Source organism: Aquarana catesbeiana, linkage group LG05 (genome assembly GCF_042186555.1).
Source record: "Aquarana catesbeiana isolate 2022-GZ linkage group LG05, ASM4218655v1, whole genome shotgun sequence".
NCBI classification, from domain to species: domain Eukaryota; kingdom Metazoa; phylum Chordata; class Amphibia; order Anura; family Ranidae; genus Aquarana; species Aquarana catesbeiana.
This window is the reverse complement of record NC_133328.1, coordinates 404,184,987-404,204,040: the sequence shown is the minus strand read 5'-3', so window position 1 is coordinate 404,204,040 and position 19,054 is coordinate 404,184,987. Positions and strand designations below refer to the sequence as shown.

At 40.6% G+C, this 19,054-nt stretch overlaps 1 protein-coding gene across 3 annotated transcripts in view; it reads right to left on the bottom strand.

The window, feature by feature from the left end:
• CDKAL1 (CDKAL1 threonylcarbamoyladenosine tRNA methylthiotransferase) overlaps window positions 1-19,054 on the bottom strand; it is a 1,191,002-nt gene that overhangs the window by 102,171 nt on the left and 1,069,777 nt on the right. For all 3 annotated transcript variants that reach the window (XM_073631142.1, XM_073631141.1, XM_073631143.1), the window contains one exon: window positions 10,657-10,821. In XM_073631142.1, coding sequence (XP_073487243.1) covers window positions 10,657-10,821 — 165 coding nt within the window. The remainder of the gene's footprint in view (window positions 1-10,656; window positions 10,822-19,054) is intronic.

Genomic DNA, 19,054 nt, shown 5'->3' with positions numbered 1-19,054 from the left:
CATTGGATCTTGAGGAGTGCACAAAAGGGTTAAGCTGTTTGTTAGCATAAAGCTCTTGTTGAGTGTTTTATTTCTTCCTCAGTGAAACACTACAAAAGACTGTGCCAAGACACCTCCAAGTATATGACTCTAGCTTTTGCCTTCACTTTTTGCCTTGAAATTAGCTGAGCCATTGAATGTATTTAATAGTGGCTGGGGATTTTCTGGTCTGGCAGTGAACAACATTGCAAAAACCATTAGACTTACTCTGCTGGCTGTTCAAAGTCTGAGCACTTGCTAGAATCTTAATCCTGATAAATGAATACTGCCACTGAAAACAGAATATCAATTTTGTAAATTATTCTTATACTGGATTTATATAGCGCCAGCAGTTTGCGCAGCGCTTTATAATATAAAGCGAGGCAGTATAGTTACAATACAATAAAATACAAGAGCTTAAGAAGGCCCTGCTCATAAGTCTGCCTGCATAAATCAGGAAGAAGCTTGAGAGATGAAATGTAAAAAAATTTGGAACAATTGAATAAATGACACAGATTCTATTTGTAAAATTAAGACTCACGCTTGTATGATTAAGTTGTACCTACAGCTTAAAATGTATTTAGCAATTTTTATGGTGGAGTTCAAATTAATGGGATGACAAAGTGGCATCCACAAGACTAGGATCCTCAAACTCATTTCTGATCTGAACACTTTTTAGCCACTGCTGACCTCCATCTCAATGCTAGCTGCATCTCAATACATAGCTGTCTCTGGCTTCTGTTGTACTGATGAAGAGCTATGGCAGGTCTTTTCTGCAATAAAGAACTGTTTGCTGGCAATTTTTTAAATGTTAGTTTTAGCCTTCACTTATTTTTTGACAGTGTTCTTGTGTAATGAAACCAGAAAGCGATCCCGTACATATTTGATCCATGGGGTCCATATGGCAAGAAATTTGCCATGTGTGTCCATGAGCATGCAATACATTTTTAGGAAAGAAAAGTAGGAAAAAATGTATACATTGTTTACTTTTTGCAAGTATTTTTTTGATAAATTTGTATTGGATTCAGTTGAGGAAGAGGGGTTCATGGTCAAAAGGTGCAAGCCACAGGTCTTTGGCAAACAGAGTGTTGAATGATCGATAGGCTTCGCATGGGGCAGGTCCACCAAATATGCATGCCATCTCTAAATGCATACAGTAGCATCATCTAAAACATTTGATTAAGGGGAGTGGAGATCGATTAGTCTTGAGTGTACTATGTACCAAGCAATGAGATTAAACGCTGTTTCTATAGAGGTTATGTCGATAGTGCATGAGTGACTTTGGACCAAATTTATTGCCGTGCCCCCTTCCTGGATCTAATGCTTTGCATGTTTTTTTTTTTACTTCCAGGAGATAGAAGTGTGAGCTATGTGGGTAGTCAAGAGGTTAAGAGAGTATGTAAATGTGAAGTTGTGTGCTTTCCACTAAGCAAAGCCCCCAGGTGACTCCAGGCCAAAAGAAGTAAGGGTAAATGTGACTTATGCGGTGTCAGAACCCAGCCACCTTCACCAACTTGTGACAAATGGCTGATCATATCACATGGTGCTGTCACCAATATGGGACAAAGACACTCTTAGCCTCACCCAGCACAAAGATTTTTCACCTGACAGGACCTCAATCTAGGTGCCAGCAGAGTGATTGTCACCAGGTTTGTTAACTACGCAGTTAACTCTTTACACCCCAAACCCCTGCCACTGGATAGCTATCGGCCTATCAACCACAATAACAATTATGACTGCAATACACCCGGTCACCACAGACATATTCTAGAGATTTACCATATAATAGCGCTCTTCAAAAGGACAGGGACACTTTAACCACTTCACGACTGGCACACGCCGATGTACGTCGGCAGAATGGCACGGCTGGGCAAATGGACTTACAGGTACGTCCATTTGAATTCCCTGCCGTGCCATTGCGTGCCGGGAGCTCCGTGAGTCTGGTCGCGGGTCCCACGGACTTGATCGCCACGGGGATACCCGCGATCGCCTTACGGAGAGATGCTGATGTAAACAGCATCTCCCTCTTCTGCCTAGTGACAAGTGTCACTGATCACAGCTCCCTGTCATCAGGAGCAGTGATCAGCATAGTGACACACACAGCCCATCCCCCCTACAGTTAGAATCACTTCCCTAGGACATACTTAACCCCTTCCCGCCCCCTAGTGGTTAACCCCTTCACTGCCAGTGTCATTTACACAGTAATCAGTGCATTTTTAATCGCACTGATCGCTGTATAAATGACAATGGTCCCAAAAATGTGTCAAAAATGTCCGACATGTCCGCCATAACGTCGCAGTCACAATAAAAATCGCTGATCGCCGCCATTACTAGTAAAAAAAAAAAAATATTAATAAAAATGCCATAAAACTATCCCTTATTTTGTAAACGCTATAACTTTTGCGCAAACCAATCAATAAACGCTTATTGCAATTTTTTTTACCAAAAATATGTAGAAGAATACATATCGGCCTAAACTGAGGAAAAAAAATGTTTTTTTTTTACATATTTTTGGGGGATATTTATTATAGAGAAATGTAAAAAATATTGCGTTTTTTTCAAAATTGTCGCTCTTATTTTGTTTATAGTGCAAAAAATAAAAATCGCAGAGATGATCAAATACCACCAAAAAAAAGCTCTATTTGTGGGAAAAAAAAGACGTCAATTTTGTTTGAGAGCCACGTCGCACAATCGTCAGTTAAAGCGACGCAGTGCTGAATCACAAAAAGTGCTCTGGTCAGGAAGGGGGTAAAATCTTCCGGAGCTGAAGCGGTTAAGCTCTAGTATTGGGGACAATGTTAACAATTTTAAAATATTGTTTAATAAGAAACAAGAAAAACGATGCAAACAGAATATTTACAGAAAAAAGGTGTTACAAAAGAAAACAGACAATAATCCAAGAGGAAAAAAGGGGTTTAAGAGTGAAAATACTTAAACTCCAGTTTCTGTGAGTTCAGCAAAGTAGTCAATGAGCAAGATGGATCAGCAAGCTCTCATAAATCTTGGCTGATATTCCTTGTTTGGTGATAAATGACAGATCTAGACTGATGATGCATTCTCTGTTTCCTTGTTCCTGAGGAGGGTGTGGACCAGAAATGATTTGACCAATCAAGAAGTCTGAGAAATGGGCCATGGGATGTCTGTGTGTTTACGATCATGTAGCTTCCATTCCCTCAGATACAGTTTCTACATGTATTAAAGCAGTTACAAAAACTGTAGCTGCTGACTTTTAATAAACAGCCACTCACCTGTCCCAGGATCCAGTGCTGTCCTCACCTGACCAGTTTCATCACCAGTCTGTGGGTCCAGGTACCGGAATCTTTACTGTGGGCAGCCAGCTGTGACTGCCTACATATTCACAGCCCGAATACAACTGAGCATGCGCAAACCACTCTGCGAACTTTGTGAACAGTTCTGAAGTCTTCTGGGACCTGTGATGTGATGCAGAAGACTGTGGGGAAGGAGGGGGAGGAGAACTTCTGCTGGGTTGCCTAGGTAGGTATCCGCCACCCAGCCCCCTCCAAAAAAAAAAGAAAAAATGCAGGTGCCAAATATGATGGGGGGGGGGGGGGGAGGGGAAACAGCAGAACTTTCCCTTTTGGGTGAAGTTCCACTTTCATATCTTCGAGTGGTTACAGGTTACATTCTGGAAACCTCTATCTTATTGTCCATAATGAATATACCATTTGAATGAATCTAAATATGATGGGTATCAGATGCCTATTTTACCTAGGAGATGTAATGTGTGTCCAAGCTGCCTCCAGTACCTCCAAATATAGTGGTGGTTGGGCTTAAAATGTTGCTAATTAATTAATACCGGACATTGATACCGGTAAAGATGTCCTTGTTATCATCTAAGGAATCATGAAATACACTGTCGTTTTCATTCTGCAGGTAGGGATAGTCGGCCAGGAATGTGTATTCACTATTACACCTAAACTATTTACAACAGGTGATGCTCTTTACCAGGGATCTGCAATTAGCGGACCTCAAGCTGTAGCAAAACTACAAGTCCCCTTCTTGCCTCTGCCTCTGGGTGTCATGCTTGTGGCTGTCAGAGTCTTGCTATGTCTCATGGGATTTGTAGTTCTGCAACAGCTGGAGCTCCGCTAATTGCATATCCCTGCCACATATTATTAGCGAAGATGGATCTGCTTAATAGCCAAGGTTTTATGATGGCTATTACAGCCATACTGGGATGTGTATTGTCCTGATGTTTCTTATTTTGGCTAAGAGGTTGTCCTATCAATGTACCAATAAGGTACCTCCGCCGCGCAAATTAGAAAACGCAGTGTGCTTCACGCATGTGCAATAGGGAACTGTCTGTGAAGTTTCCTTTAGTGGAGATGACGGCAGCAGCACCCAACAGCCAATCTGAAGATCGGCTGGAGTGCCAACATCACGGGCTCCCTGGAAAGGCAAGTGTCCATATAGTAAAAATCAGCAGCTACAGTATTTGTGGCTGCTGACTTTTAATTTTTGTGTCCTAAACGGCCCACAAAGTAGCTATTTAAGACATTTTGGTAAATAAAGTATCTTAAAAAAAATGTCATAGCATACAGAAAATAATAATTGAATAAAATACAATCTACCTATACTATACGCAATTACAAAACCGTGTTATATTTGATAACATCAGTAAACTGTTACCAATGCTAAAGTCAGGAATGAAAACCAGTGATGGAGGTGCACAGTGGCCTCTGGGTGACCCTTCTGCAGCATAAAACTCTCTTCTTCCACTGAAAAGATACAGCTTTAGTGTGCAGAGAAAGAAGTGTGTCTCCGTACAGATTTACTAGACACACTGCTCATTTCATCTAAGGTCTCAAGCATGGCTTCCCTTTTACTGTTTGCCAGAGCCTATAAAATCAAAGTCGCGGTGACATTTACAGCAATAAATGTAATGTTATCTGCTACTTCCCCCCTCTTATTGATAACATTTGTTTACCATGTATAGTAAAATATGAACATAAAAAATAAGTTTGTAGAACAATTGTAATTTTTACATGACTGAGCAACCTTTTCTCCATATGTTAAAACCATGGATACATTTTTTGTAGCCCAAACATTCAGTAAAGCAAGAGTATAAAATGATGCTTAGAAATGTGATACACATTTTCATTTCACACTTCATCAGTTTTTACAACCATGCCTCGGTGAAATGTAAGACCAGGCCTGGAATACTGCCACAATCACCAAGGCATAAATTGGAAAGCAAGTCACTAGAATATTCTCTTATTTTAATTAATTTTCTCAGCGCACTCTAAGAAATATGGAATTTTATGACAAAATGTATAAGGGTGTGGTGGACAGATCCTGCATACCATATGGTGCCTTGTGTTAAAGCTAACCTCTGGAGAAATTCCACAATTACCCTTGCAGTGGGTCTCCCCTCACATTGCTTGGTTTAAATACATTTTTTTTTCAAGGGAACCAAAAAAAAAGCAGATTTACCTTCCCCTCACTCACTCCATCAGGCTTCCTGCTATTTCCCAATGCCGCTTCTCTTTAGTGTTCCACTGGTAGCAGACACTCTGATGGCATTTTGTACAGTGCAGGGCCTGAGGTATTGCAATGTAAGTGAGGATGCCCACCCATTAGAGCAAAGTGAGGGATAACAAATAAAAATGCTTTTTAATGGTGCCCTAAATAAGTTCAAACATTTTACCCTAGCGGTCCGGGTAGGAGGAGCAGGGCACTGCAGGGTTAGTTTTGAAATTTCCCTAGAGTTCAGCTTTAAAGGCTACTTGTCATTTATACATGTAATGGAATAATTTTTATAGCTGGAATTAACACCCAGCAGAACACACTTTCCCAATTAATATACAACCACTCCCAAAGAGGTTGGATTCAAGGGGCTTTATCAGCAAAATACTAAAGTGTCCCCTATAGCAACCGTTAATATTTTCATTTTCAGACTTACAATAAAAAAAAAAAAAAGTTGTTGCAGTTAAGAGCTTTTCTTTTAAACAATTTTCGTATAACTGACCTTACTCATCCAGTGCCCTTGAGCCTACTGTAATCTGCCAATTATATTTTCCCACTTCCATCAGTCCCTGCTAATATCACCCTGTAATATCACTGAGAAAAGTGAGCACAGTGCTTCCCATAATAAAATACTTGGCTCCTGAGGAAAGAGCTTGGTATTAGGCTATGTGTTGAGCCTTAGCGCCTTATGATTAAACCCGGTGGGCGGGGTGACATGTACACTGAGGCCCTTCCTTATGGTTTATTCACCTGGGCTGGTCAGGAGTAGCGGTGATCCTTTCCTCTTTAAGCCTAGTACACACCACTATTTTTTTTTTTTTTCGGTCAACCCTAGCAGGTTGAACGAAAAAAACTGACAACTCCGTTCAGAGCCACTGTACTAACAATCTGATGGTAGTACAGCAATCTCCCCTGCTGTTCTATTGTGTTCTGACAGGGGGACGGCCAGAACACTCTGGTCAGCACTCTCAGCCATTGGCTGAGAGCGCTGATCGGGAGCCGGCCGGTTGCTGGTTTTCCAGCATGCTCATCTGACAGAAGCCGGCCAAATGGCTGCCATACACATGGGCCAAATGTCGGCTGGTTTTTAATGACATTCAGCCCGTGTGTACTAGGCTTTACATTTAGTAGCCCTCTGGATTATAACAGGATAAGCCTGGACCCCATGTTCTGGGACACAGGGATATACTTTAACCTCTGCTGTGAGCAGTGCCAAAAGCAATAGAACAGGTCACTACCTCCTTTACTGTTTGTTATCCTGTTTATTCATTTATATTAGCTGAAAAAAGAAACAAATGGTAATAACAGCCTTCTTTTTGTTAAGAAGTTGAAAATAAACGATCACTATCCATATGACCTATACCAGTTTTGTCTTTATTAACCTCCCTGGCGGTATGATTATTTCCGATTTTTGCGTCTCAAAGCGGTACAATTATTTTGCATAGAAATTTGGCGTTTTATATTGTAGGTCTGTAATTCTTAGCAATAACACACTTATATCTGTCCACCAAGAGTCTAGCAGATAACCCGGGTATAATGAAGTCTGAAACACAAAATCATAAATTATAATAAACATAAATAATTTTTAAAAATAATATACCGTATATACTCGAGTATAAGTCGTTCCGAGTATAAGTCAAGGCCCTAATTTACCACAAAAAAATGGGAAAAACTTAGTGACCCGAGTATAAGACGAGGGTGAGAAATGCACAGCTACTGTAAGTGGAAAAGAGGGTCAACAATGCCCATTTGCAGCCTCACTGTGCCCATTTGCAGCCATAGGTCCCCCCAACTTCAAACTCGGTAGTTAAGGGTTTCTAGATGCCCCCTAGCTGCAGCCAAAATTTGGGGTCTCTGAACCCCGAAATGACATTGCTGCAGATGGACACAGTTGACCGAATTTGGGGCCCCGTATCTTGGGGCTACTTAGTGTTAGGAACCCCAAAGTTGGTGTGCAAACCCAGTGGAACTAGCACCATAAAATATCCAAAGCTGGGGTTTCTAGCACCAAGTGTCCCTGAGATACAGGGCCCCAAAAATCGGTTCAGAAAATGTCAAGCACTTTTCTGCAGCAGAGAATGACATTTTCCGAACCAGATTTGGGGCCTCGTATCTCGGGGCCACTTAGTGCTAGGAACCCCAGCTTTGGATATGTTGTGGTACCAGTTCCACTGGGTTTGCACACTAAATTTGGGGTTCCTAGCACAAAGTGGCCCTGAGATACGGGGCCCCAAATTCGGTTCGGAAAATTAAATTTTTTGCTGCAGAAAAGTGCTTGACTCGAGTATAATTTGAGGGGGGCACTTTCAGCACAAAAAAAAGTGCTGAAAAACTCGACTTATACTCGAGTATATACGGTAATAATAATAAAATAAATTTCCCCACGATTCACTATCGGTCAATTCTGCAAGTGTTCTAATTTACTATCGCTGTTTTCTAGCTGGTCTACAGCCACTTTTGACGTAAAGGGACACTTTTTGGTTGCTATGGACAATCTCAAGTTTCCAGGCAGAAAGAACAGTATATATCATATAAAACGGCAGGGCATTGGACATAGCATTGAGGACAAAAGGGATGTGAAATGATTTCATACAGTACTGTAATCTGTAAGATTACAGTACTGTATGTGTTATGATTTTTACATTTATTTTAATTTGCCGCCAGGCTCCGCCCCCGTGCGTCGCGGCGCTCGCAGGGAACGTAGCCTGGCACAGAGAGGCTTCGGGCAGAGGACGGAGCCCGCAGACACCGCGGGGGGACATCACAGGATCCTGGGGACAAGGTAAGTAACCTGCACCAGGATCCTGAGATGTAATCCCGAGTGTGGCTCGGGGTTACCGTTAATGGTGCTGAAATTTAACCCCGAGCCACACTCGGGAAAACCGCCAGGGAGGCTACAGCTTTCATCTATAAATGAGCTGCATGGTAATGCTGCAATCAAGAAATAGCTGTTTCGTGCAGTACACAAATAACTTAGAGAATGTGTCAATAAGGACCTATAAGGACTTATTTTTGAATATGTATTCTCTATTGCTGCCATTGTAATCTTTCACTACTTGGCAAAAGTCTGTCCTGGATGATGCATGTACAAATCAAGCATCGGAACACCTTTTCCCTTTCATGGCAGAACTTTGCATTATGCTGCTTATTTATGATTTTTATGTGTTCGTTTCCATTCCGGATCAATATGCAGTTTACACGGTTGGCTGTAAAAAGCTGATGTTAGCCTCATTATTTACCTTTGGCCTCCTGAAGGATACCGTTGCTTACCATGGGAAAATATTACCAAAAAATCCTTGCATCTTCATACTATGTAAATTATAAATGACTTTTCTCTGTGCATTTGGTTTAGTTTAATTTGTCCCACTGCTTCCAAGCTGATGCCAAAAGGTAAACATTGCAAAAGCACATCCTCAGGATTTAGACACTTGCACTGAGTACTGCGGCTTTTGTATGAGCACAGACTCATTTACACATATATAGACAGCACTGTAAACATCTGAAGTATAACCCTTCTTCCTCACCTTTAGAAAGTTTGAATAAAAAGAAAATCACAATGCTATTCACACACTCAGTATGAAAGGCAAACCGGCATACATTCTCCTCAGGGGAAAACATCACTATTGTTAAAACATAAAGCATATATTCCTTTCTGCAAAGAAACTCATTGCTAGAGCTTGTACTGCTGAAGTTTTTTCTCTTGGAGCATCCTCTAAGTCATACAAATTTACAATACAAGTTATTTCTGAAATTGGCTAAAATTTACTGGAACACATCCAGGCATTCCTCCAGCTCAAGTGCTTTTGCAAAACTATAGGGGTAGCATAAAGTTTAATTGAAACTGGAACTTGAAACCTGAGCTTACAAGATTTATATATAAATGTAATCTAAACATAGAACTAGCCAGATTGGTTACTGCCAACACATTTTAGTGTAGAGTTCAAATGTCAAACACACACTTAAGGACTGGAGATTACCTGTGCTATGTAAACATATACTGTATATACTTTGTATATAGAAGGATTTTTTTGTAGTGGAGTGTTATACCGTGTTAGCCTTTGATAAATGCAGAAAGTTTGAAGTTTAGGCGATACCCTTTATTAACTAGAGTTATTAATTATGCAAGTATTCGGCATAACTTCAATCCCTTCTTTAAAAAATGTATGAAGCTTGAAGAAGGGATTGAAGTTATCCAAGAGCTTGCATCAATAAAGTGAGCCAACAAAGAGTATCACATAAGGCTCTTGCACACAAGACAGCTGAGCCTGTTCGGTGTAACTGCAGCCATATTTCCTCTGCCCATGCAGCACAAGCTCAGGGTACAGCCTGCCACTGACATGCGTATATATGGCGGTGCTATCCTAACCAAGAGTAGAGCGTACAGGCGTATGCTAGAAAAGAAAACTATCTACTTTTTTTGCGTACAACTGCAATTATGCCGGCCTGTGTGCAAGAGCTCTTAACCGCCAAGCTTTTGGCAAAGAAATATTTGTGAATAAACCAAAAAAACAAACATTTAGAACTCCAATAAACAGTTACATGATTAGCTGACTAAAGTGAGGTAAACATGACACAATCTTTTTTTACCAGTCTCTGTGCCAAGTTTTGCATGGAGCTGTCCACGTTCCCACAGCCTTTATCTCCCCAAGCCTACATTTGAAAAATTTTCTATGGATTTTTTTGGATCATAAACAGATCAAAAAACACCACCATTTTGTTTACTCAGGATTTTACACAAATGGGGCTTAATTATTTACTAAAGTAAAATATTTTCCCTAAGCAAAGTCAATGTTCAATATGCAGTTACCATAGCGCATAATTTGAAACCATGTCTACTTTAATTGTCAAACTCCATTGCACATGATGTGGTTTCCAAAATGAAGCAGATAGTTCGGCACACTGAGCTCAAAGCAGGTTTGGGATTTCAGCGCAGCACAGGCAATATGTGGTCAGCCCAAACAGGAGGCTAGGATGACACTGGATTTCTGGCAGATCAACATTTTTTTTTTTTTTAACTTGGTGTTCTTTAAGGGAGGAAACTAACTTTACAATTCAATTTGTGGTTGGCTTTCTGTACTGGAGACAGACATAACATGTACAAATGTACAAAAGTACATCATTTCCAAAAAAGATTGAAAATGATAAACTTACCTGAGGTAGACCAGAAACTTCTCCTTTCTCTAGAGGCTTGGTGATGGAAGGGGTATACATCTTTGACTCTGACAAAGGTTTTGCCTTCATGTAATGCTTTCCTGTTTCATATATATCTACTTCAACCATCTTCCCCATAAAGGCTGGATCTTTAGGAACAAGGACCTTAACAAAAAAAAAAAATCATAAAAAAATAAAGCCAGAAAGATATCTAAATATGGAAAAAGCTTAAAGCGAAACTGTTACTAGAAAAATGGCACTGGCTATCTTACAGCACTCAATGGATCTCTAAAAAAAAGTTGTCTGGTAACGCCCCTTTTAGGCAGGAAGTAAGTGCAAGCCCTATTCTACTGATGTCCCTCACAGATGTACATAATACCAATAGTTAAACAAAATTACAACTTGGTAAAAGTATTTAAAAAACGGAACCCAAAAGGGGAAGTTATGCTTTAAGCACTCCTACGCCACCATTTTTCGGGGGGGGGGTGTACCTAGTTTTGACAGGTACTCATTCCCACGCCTAGGTGATCCGAGGGGAAGTTGTCCTCTCCCCTTCCCTCCCTGCAGTCTTCTGGGACACATCACAGATCCCAGATGACTGCCTGACCAATCAGCAGGCACAGCACAACTCGAGAATGCACAGTGTGCATCCAGCTGTGAAGCTGCAAGCTTTCACAGCTGGGTGCCCACAGTTGAAATGCTGGCGCCGAGGAGAGGAAGAGAAGCGACGGTTCGGGGTGACTACATCGCTGGATCCTGGGACAGGTGTGTGTTTATTAAAAGGCAGCAGCTACACTTTTTGTAGCTGCTGATTTTTAATAAACACAAAAACGACCGGAGCTCCTCTTTAACTGTTCTGCCTTAACACAACTCCAAGAACACACTAATAGCAATTGTAGCTCAAGGAAACAATAAAACATGTATATAAATGTAAAAATGTGACATTCAGAGCTGCAGTTTGATGATTTTGTACATCTCTTGGGGAGTCTAATAATGTTCAGGATCACCACAAAACATCCTGTTGTATTCTCCATTATTTAAAACATATAAAACATCCAAAAGGGAGAATCAGCCACTAGAGAAAATAGATTAGCCAATGCAACCTAGCTGTCTCACAGATTGCCACCTAAATAGATATACACCCAGGGAGGGGATTGTTTTCAATTGGCCACCTGCTTATAGGATTGCATTTTGAGAAAGAGCAATTAAGCTCAATCACTGTGTAGCACTGCAAATTAGGAAGAAAAAAACACTGTGTGATGACCAAAATAGGACTGCCCTAATATACATTGAAAATGATCAATACACAGATACAGTATTTTTTAAAGGAAACTTGTACTGAAAGAAATACTGAGGCTGGCATGACTGAACTCCTTCTATAAAGTCAAGTTGCCCAGATGTTATACTGATCCTCTGGGTGCAAGACTTTGAGTCACTGACCCATAGCAAATATTCCCCAAATTAGGTCAGAACCCTTGCATTCTGTTCCTAATCAGTGACTTCGAAAGTAAAAAAAAACCCAAAAAAACACACTGTTTCATCCTGACAATAAGGCAACTAATATTTTCAAAACAATACTGAATAAAAGGTGATGAGATGTATAGATTTCTATGATCCCAAGATTACTTTAACCACTTCCCGCCTGGCCTATAGCAGAATGATGGCCGGCAGTGCTTCTGTTATCCTGACTGGGCGTCTTATGACGTCCAGCAGGATAACATACTGGCGCGCGCCCGCAGCGTGGCAATCGTTGGTGCTGTGTGTCACTCTGACACACTGCATCTCCGATCGTGGTACAAAGCCTCTGACGGAGGCTACTGACCACGTGATCAGCTGTGACCAATCACAGCTGATCCGAGCGTGAACCAGAAAGTGCCGGTAAATGGCTTTCCTTGGTTCGCACTAACAGGGAGAGCCGATCGGTGGCTATCCCTGTCAGAGGGGGGTCTGCGCTGATAATCAGCACATTGATTATCAGCACAGCCCCCATGAGAGGTGCCCAACAGATGCAAATCAGTGCCCATCAGCTGCCAGTCTGTGCCCCATCAGTAATGCCTGTCAGTGCCCATCAAAGTACCAGTGCCCATAATTGTGCCAATCAGTGCCCATCAGTAATCCCTGTCTGTGCCCTTCAAATGCCAATCAGTAATGCCCGTCAGTAGCTCCTCATCAGTGCTGCCTATCCAGTGCCATCTATCAGTGCCCATCAGTGCCACATATCAGTGTAGCCTATCGGTGCCCATCAGTGCCGCCTTATCAGTGCCCGTCAGTGGAGGAGGAAACAAAATTCTATAACAGAAACAAACAAAAATGTGTTTTTCTTAAAAAAAATTAGGTCTTTTTTAGTTTGTTTAGCAAAAAATAAAAACCGCAGAGGTGATCAAATACCACCAAAAGAAAGCTCTATTTGTGGGAAGAAAATTATAAAAATTTAGTTTGGGTACAGTGTTGTATGACTGCACAATTGTCATTCAAAATGCAACAGCACTGAAAGCTGAAAATTGTCCTGGGCGGGAAGGGGAGAAAGTGCCTGGTATTGAAGTGGTTAAAATATTTGACACGCACTGATAAAATTAGCTAATCTAGCTAAGCTGTTTTAAGTGTAAAACCTCTCAACAATATTGAAAGATCTATACATTACTTTTAACTACACCTAACCCTAAACTTAATGTGGACATACTTCTTAAAGGGCAATTATTGCACATTTATGCTACTAGCTATTGCTATCCTCCTACAATTACAACATAGTGCCAACATTGTGAACTTTACTTCACAATTTTGTGAATGTAGCACAGGCAATGGAATATGCCAAATGGGACTACCAGAGTCTTACCTCCTTGTTGTCATGGTTATTATTTTTTTTTTTTTTAAATTATAGAAATTGTATGGGGGGGGCCTTGTCCTTGGAAACTGTTGGCTGATTGCACCATTTATTTGGGGACTTCCATGACATCCAGTTGTCTAGAACAGTGGTTCTCCACGTCAGTGCTCAAGTACTCCCAACAGGCCATGTTTACAGGTTTTCCTTCATCTTGCACAGGTGCTTAAAATCAGAGTCAATGGCTTGGTATTTTGGACAGCTATTTTATCTAAGATAAATTCCCAAGCCATGGCGTGTTGGGGTTACTTGAGGACTGAGATTGAGAATCACTGGTCTAGAAGGCCCATTCTACTGTAAATCACAAGACAGGAACAGCTTATGTAGCCTGTTAGCGTGAGCTTCTGAAACACAGACAACTCCTGTCGGATATACTGAGGGGAGTTCTCATTGAGATGCAATCACAGTTTTTAAAAAATTTCACTATAAATATGAACTAAATCAGCCCTGTGCATCTCGGATTGTCAAACCATAAAACTATACATAAACTGTCACATGTTCAAGAAAACATTGTCAGTGCTTATGACAGGATCTACACTGAAATGCTGAGCACGTTGTCACTCTCTGGTCATTTAGGCAGAGTAGTAGGGCCCTAATGGTGATCTGTTGTAAAAAGGACCCATACAAACATAATGTGGATGGGGCAATGTGGGAAATGATATAGATCAGTGGTCATCAACCCTGTCCTCAGGGCCAACTAACAGGCCAGGTTTGCAAGATAACTGAAATACATCACAGGTGATATCATTTGTTGCTCAGTGATTGCAGTATTCTAGTCTGCATCTCCCCAAGGTAATACATAAAACCTGGCCTGTTAGTGGGCCCTGAGGACAGGGTTGATGACCACTGCTCTATATGATATGAAGGGAATGTGATATTAACAACTTCCGGACCAGCCTCCGCAGTTTTATTGCGGCAGGTTGGCTCGGCTGAGCACATTACCTTACGTCGCTTTGCCTTTTGGCCACTAGGCGATGACCGCCGGGCACCCGCGATTACTCGTGACACACAGATCCTGGTTTTCTCAGGGGACAGGAGACAGATCGTGTGTTCAAACAAAGTATGAAAACCGATCTCTCTCTTCCCCTAGTCATGCCCATCCCCCCTACAGTTAGAACACACCTAGGGAACACAGTTAACCCCTTGATCGCCCCCTAGTGTTAACCCCTTCCCTGCCAGTGACATTTATAGCACTGATCGCTGTATAATTGTCAGTGCTCCCAAAAGTGTGTCAAAAGTGTCCAAATTGTGCGCCGCAATATCGCAGTCCCGATAGAAATCACAGATCGCCGCCATTACTAGTAGAAAAAAAAAATAATAAAAATGCCATAAATCTATCCCCTATTTTGTAGACGCTATAACGTTTGCGCAAAACAATCAATATACGCTTATTGTGATTTTCTTTACCAAAAACATGTAGAAGAATACATATCGGCCTAACGGAGGGAAAAATTTTTTTTTTTTTTTTTTAAATATGGGATATTTATTATAGCAAAAAGTAAAAGATAGTGTTTTTGTCGCTCTTCTTTTGTTTATAAAAAAAAAAATAAACGCAGAGGTGATAAAAGACCACTAAAAGAAAGCTCTATTTGTGGGAAAAAAAGGACATCAATTTTGTTTGGGTACAATGTCGCACGACCGCGCAATTGTCAGCCATATCGCAAAAAATGGCATGGTCATTGAGCAGCCAAATCTCCTATGGCTGAAGTGGTTAAAGAGCCTCTATTGACACATTTATGCATCATTTTTACACTAAAATGATGAAGGTGTATGCCACAAGGTGGTTCTTACACCAACAATACAGTAAAAACAACAACAAAAATATATATAATGTGGCTGCCCCTTAATAAAAGTGTATTGAACACACTTGCATAACCTAAGAGTGTTACTAAAAGGTGGCACTACACAATAATTTAGTATATATATGAAAATGTAATGTGTCCATATCTCAAACTACGAGTCCATAAAAAAAACTTTGAAAAAGCCAGTGATAAACTACAATAATAAAGAGGGAAATATGCTGACAAGATATATTTTGTAGACTACAAAGGAGCAAACTGGTTTGGTGGCATGAGAGTGGATAAGCAGACCTTTTCTGTTGCATTAAAAGAAAAGACTGAGCTATAATTATTTTTTTGCATGCTGTATCCCAAAGGCTGTTTTTTTTTTTTTTTAATGTATTTTGAACATGTGACCAGGCGCAGGCGCAGATCTATGGGTGTCTCTAGATGTGGTCTGCTGCTTCTGCTGCCATCTGCTGTTCTAGCCATCCGGCCCAATTCTGGTGATGCATCCACTCTGAATAATTTCTTATGCAGACAGTTACAAGGCTTTAAGATTGACAAAAGTGAATTTGTAATCCAACCATCTGTTCATATTGCCTTATGAAATCTAACTTGAACTCAAGAACAGTATCCTGTATCTCACAGTGCCCATCTAGATGTAATAAAATAGGCTTCATGTACACGGGACATTTTAAAACCTCTCCTGAACAATTTAACTTGACAGATAGTAACCGATGTTTAAAAATATTCGTTTTGCCGCGCTTACATGCCGTGTTTAGCCGCGTTTGCATTTAGAAGAGTTTTTTTTTTTTTGTCAAATAGTCAAAAATGTATTTACATTTTAAAAACGCCTGTCAACGAAATGTGTCTAAAAGCGAGTTACCGTGTTTACAAGCTGTTACAGGCATTTGGCGTTTAAAATGCCTCTGAACATCCATCCTGAACGCTTTTTTTTGCTTTCCAAAAATGCTTCTAAACTCAACTGCCTAGAAACGACTATAAACGACCCTGTGTACATGTACTGATAAGATAACATAGAGGAGAGCCCAGGGGCAGCTGAAAAAAACACCCACCTGCTCCTAATTGTCTGTTTACCAGCAGCAGTATACATGAAGCCTAAAGCCTCATACACACGATCCGAAATGCGTCCGAAAAATTCCGCATTCGAATCGATCGTACGATAATTGGATTGTTAGTACAGAGCTTTCGAGAGCTGATCAGGACAGTTCATCCGATATTATTCTATCGGACTTGCATGGAAATTTTTTCGTACGATACGATTTTCGTTTCAGCAGTACAGCTGTCGTTCGAAAATTCAATACAAATGCATTACAACACATGACGTCACTTCCGAATTTTTATTCTGTTGTATGGGAATTTTCGTGACTTTAGTAAACTCATCAGATTCGACGTGGGATTAGCATGCAAAAAAAAAAACGGACGATCATTCGTTCGATAATTGGATCGTGTGTACGGGGCATTAGTATAAAGACAAATGTATCACCATGGTTTCTTGGGCTTCTGCAAATTTTTACTTTTATTTCAGTTCACAGATAGAAGGTTTGCAACATTCTTCATGTTGAAGACTGCTTCTTGAATTAGCAAGCACTGCTTTTATTATAGAAATGTATTTTCCAGTTGTGTTTTTTATCCATCTACAGTAAGGCTAAGAGGGATTTTTTTTACCTTTAGACATAGGAGGCTTGTGCCTTTAAGTGACACTCGGGCAGGGGTGCTAGACAAAATGTTAGTTTTATCATAAACAGGACAAACTGTAGAATAAAATGTACACATATCTATAATAACACTATAGGGTTGATTTACTAAACTGGAGAGTACAAAATCTGGGGCAGGTGTGCATGGTCAGCTTCTAACTTCAGCTTGTTCAATTAAGTTCTGACAACAAAACCTGGAAGCCGATTGGTTTCTATGCAGAGCTGCACCAGATTTTGCACGCTCTAGTTTTACTAAATCAACCCCTATGTATTTTAAAACTTTTTTTTTTTTTTAAACGAAAGTCTGGTTTCATCTATACAGAGTTACATCGTAGGTGAGGTTGAAAAAAGACACAAGTTCAACCTATGTGTGTGATTATATGTTAGTATTACATTGTATATCCCTGTATGTTGCAGTCATTCAGGTTCTTATCTAATAGTTTTTTGAAACTATTGATGCTCCCCACTTAGACCACCGCCTGTGGAAGGTAATCCCACATTCATTGTTGCCGCTATTACAGTAAAGAACCCTCTACGTAGTTTAAGGTTAAACCTCTTTTCTTCTAATTTTAACGAGTGGCCACATGTCTTGTTAAACTCCCTTCCGCGAATACAGTATTCATTATCTTAAAGTGGAACTTTACCCATAACAGCTTGAAAAAAATAGTGTTCATTAGCAAGGAACATACATTCCACATTATTAATAATGCTACCAAAATTAGTATGTGCTGTAAATAGCCTCCAGCATTGTTCTGTTTTTGCTTGCTGGAGGCTGACATTTTGCTGAAGCCCAGAACCCCTGGATCTTTAGGCTGTCAGCAGATCGGCCTCTACAAATTTGGCGCAGTGCCTAAAAATAGAGAGGAAATTAGCATGTGCAGAGCAGGGTGAGACAGAGTATTACAGGATTTTAAATAGTATAGGCACTAATTTTTAATGTTTTACTTTGCTATACCTACTAAAGGGGCCAGCCTAAAGTGATCTAGCAGGACATAATTTTATGAATAAAGTTTCACTTTAAGTAACACAATTACCAGTGAAACAAAAGGCCCACAGTTAAAATGTAAATACGTTCTGGTCCATGAGGGGTACACAGGTGTGTCAACTGAAGTGGCTATATGCTTGGACCAACTGTTACATTCAAATAGTCAGTTTTTTTTTCTGCATACTATGATTAAGAAAACAATTATTAAAGCAGCAGAATGGGGCGTGACTTGAGATGTGGCATCTTTAAGGTTAGGGCTTAAGGTGATAGATATTCTGTGCCTATAGGCTCCCCAGGTATAATTAGCAACAAATACTGGCTGCATGACATAGGACAGGTGGCAGAGATTTGACAGAATGTCTAGAAGCCAAAGAGGACTGGTTGAGAACTGCAGTGAAAGCAGACCCATGCTATGCTTAAATCTGAATTCCAGCTTTCTTTTCACTAGAACTGAATGGAATGATTAATCCCTGCATAGATCATACCTCTGTACCATTTTGCTCTGTTGTCTGCAGATCCCCTGATATTCTGGGTTTAGTCGTGGCTTTGTACCATGTGACATTCTGTATACCCTGCTGAAACACTGTGTCCCTTCCACAGCCACTTCCTGCAGAAGCTTCCTGCAACACTCCCCTTTGTAGTCTTTCAGACTCTGCAAATGATGTAACTTCCTTGACAGCTCTGATCCTAATTTGCATTCAATCCAGCCCAGTCCTACCTACAGGAAAGTACAAACGTAACCAAGTCCCGCCTCACAGATCACAGCATTACTTAAGAAGGAAACCCGCTCATATACAGCCTGTTCTGAAAGCTAGCTGTGCTGCTGCTGGGCAGGATGGAATAGATCACAATTAGAATTCAGTCCTGCCCAGTTATGCTGATCAGTGTGAACTGAAGGAAGGAGACAGGAAGTCAGAGAAGTTTGAAATTCAGACAGGAGGAGGAGTGACATCACAGACACAGAAACCTGCTATGTACAGCTATAGGAGGTAAGTTGCGCAAACTGGGGTTGTTATTTATTTACATGCACAATGGG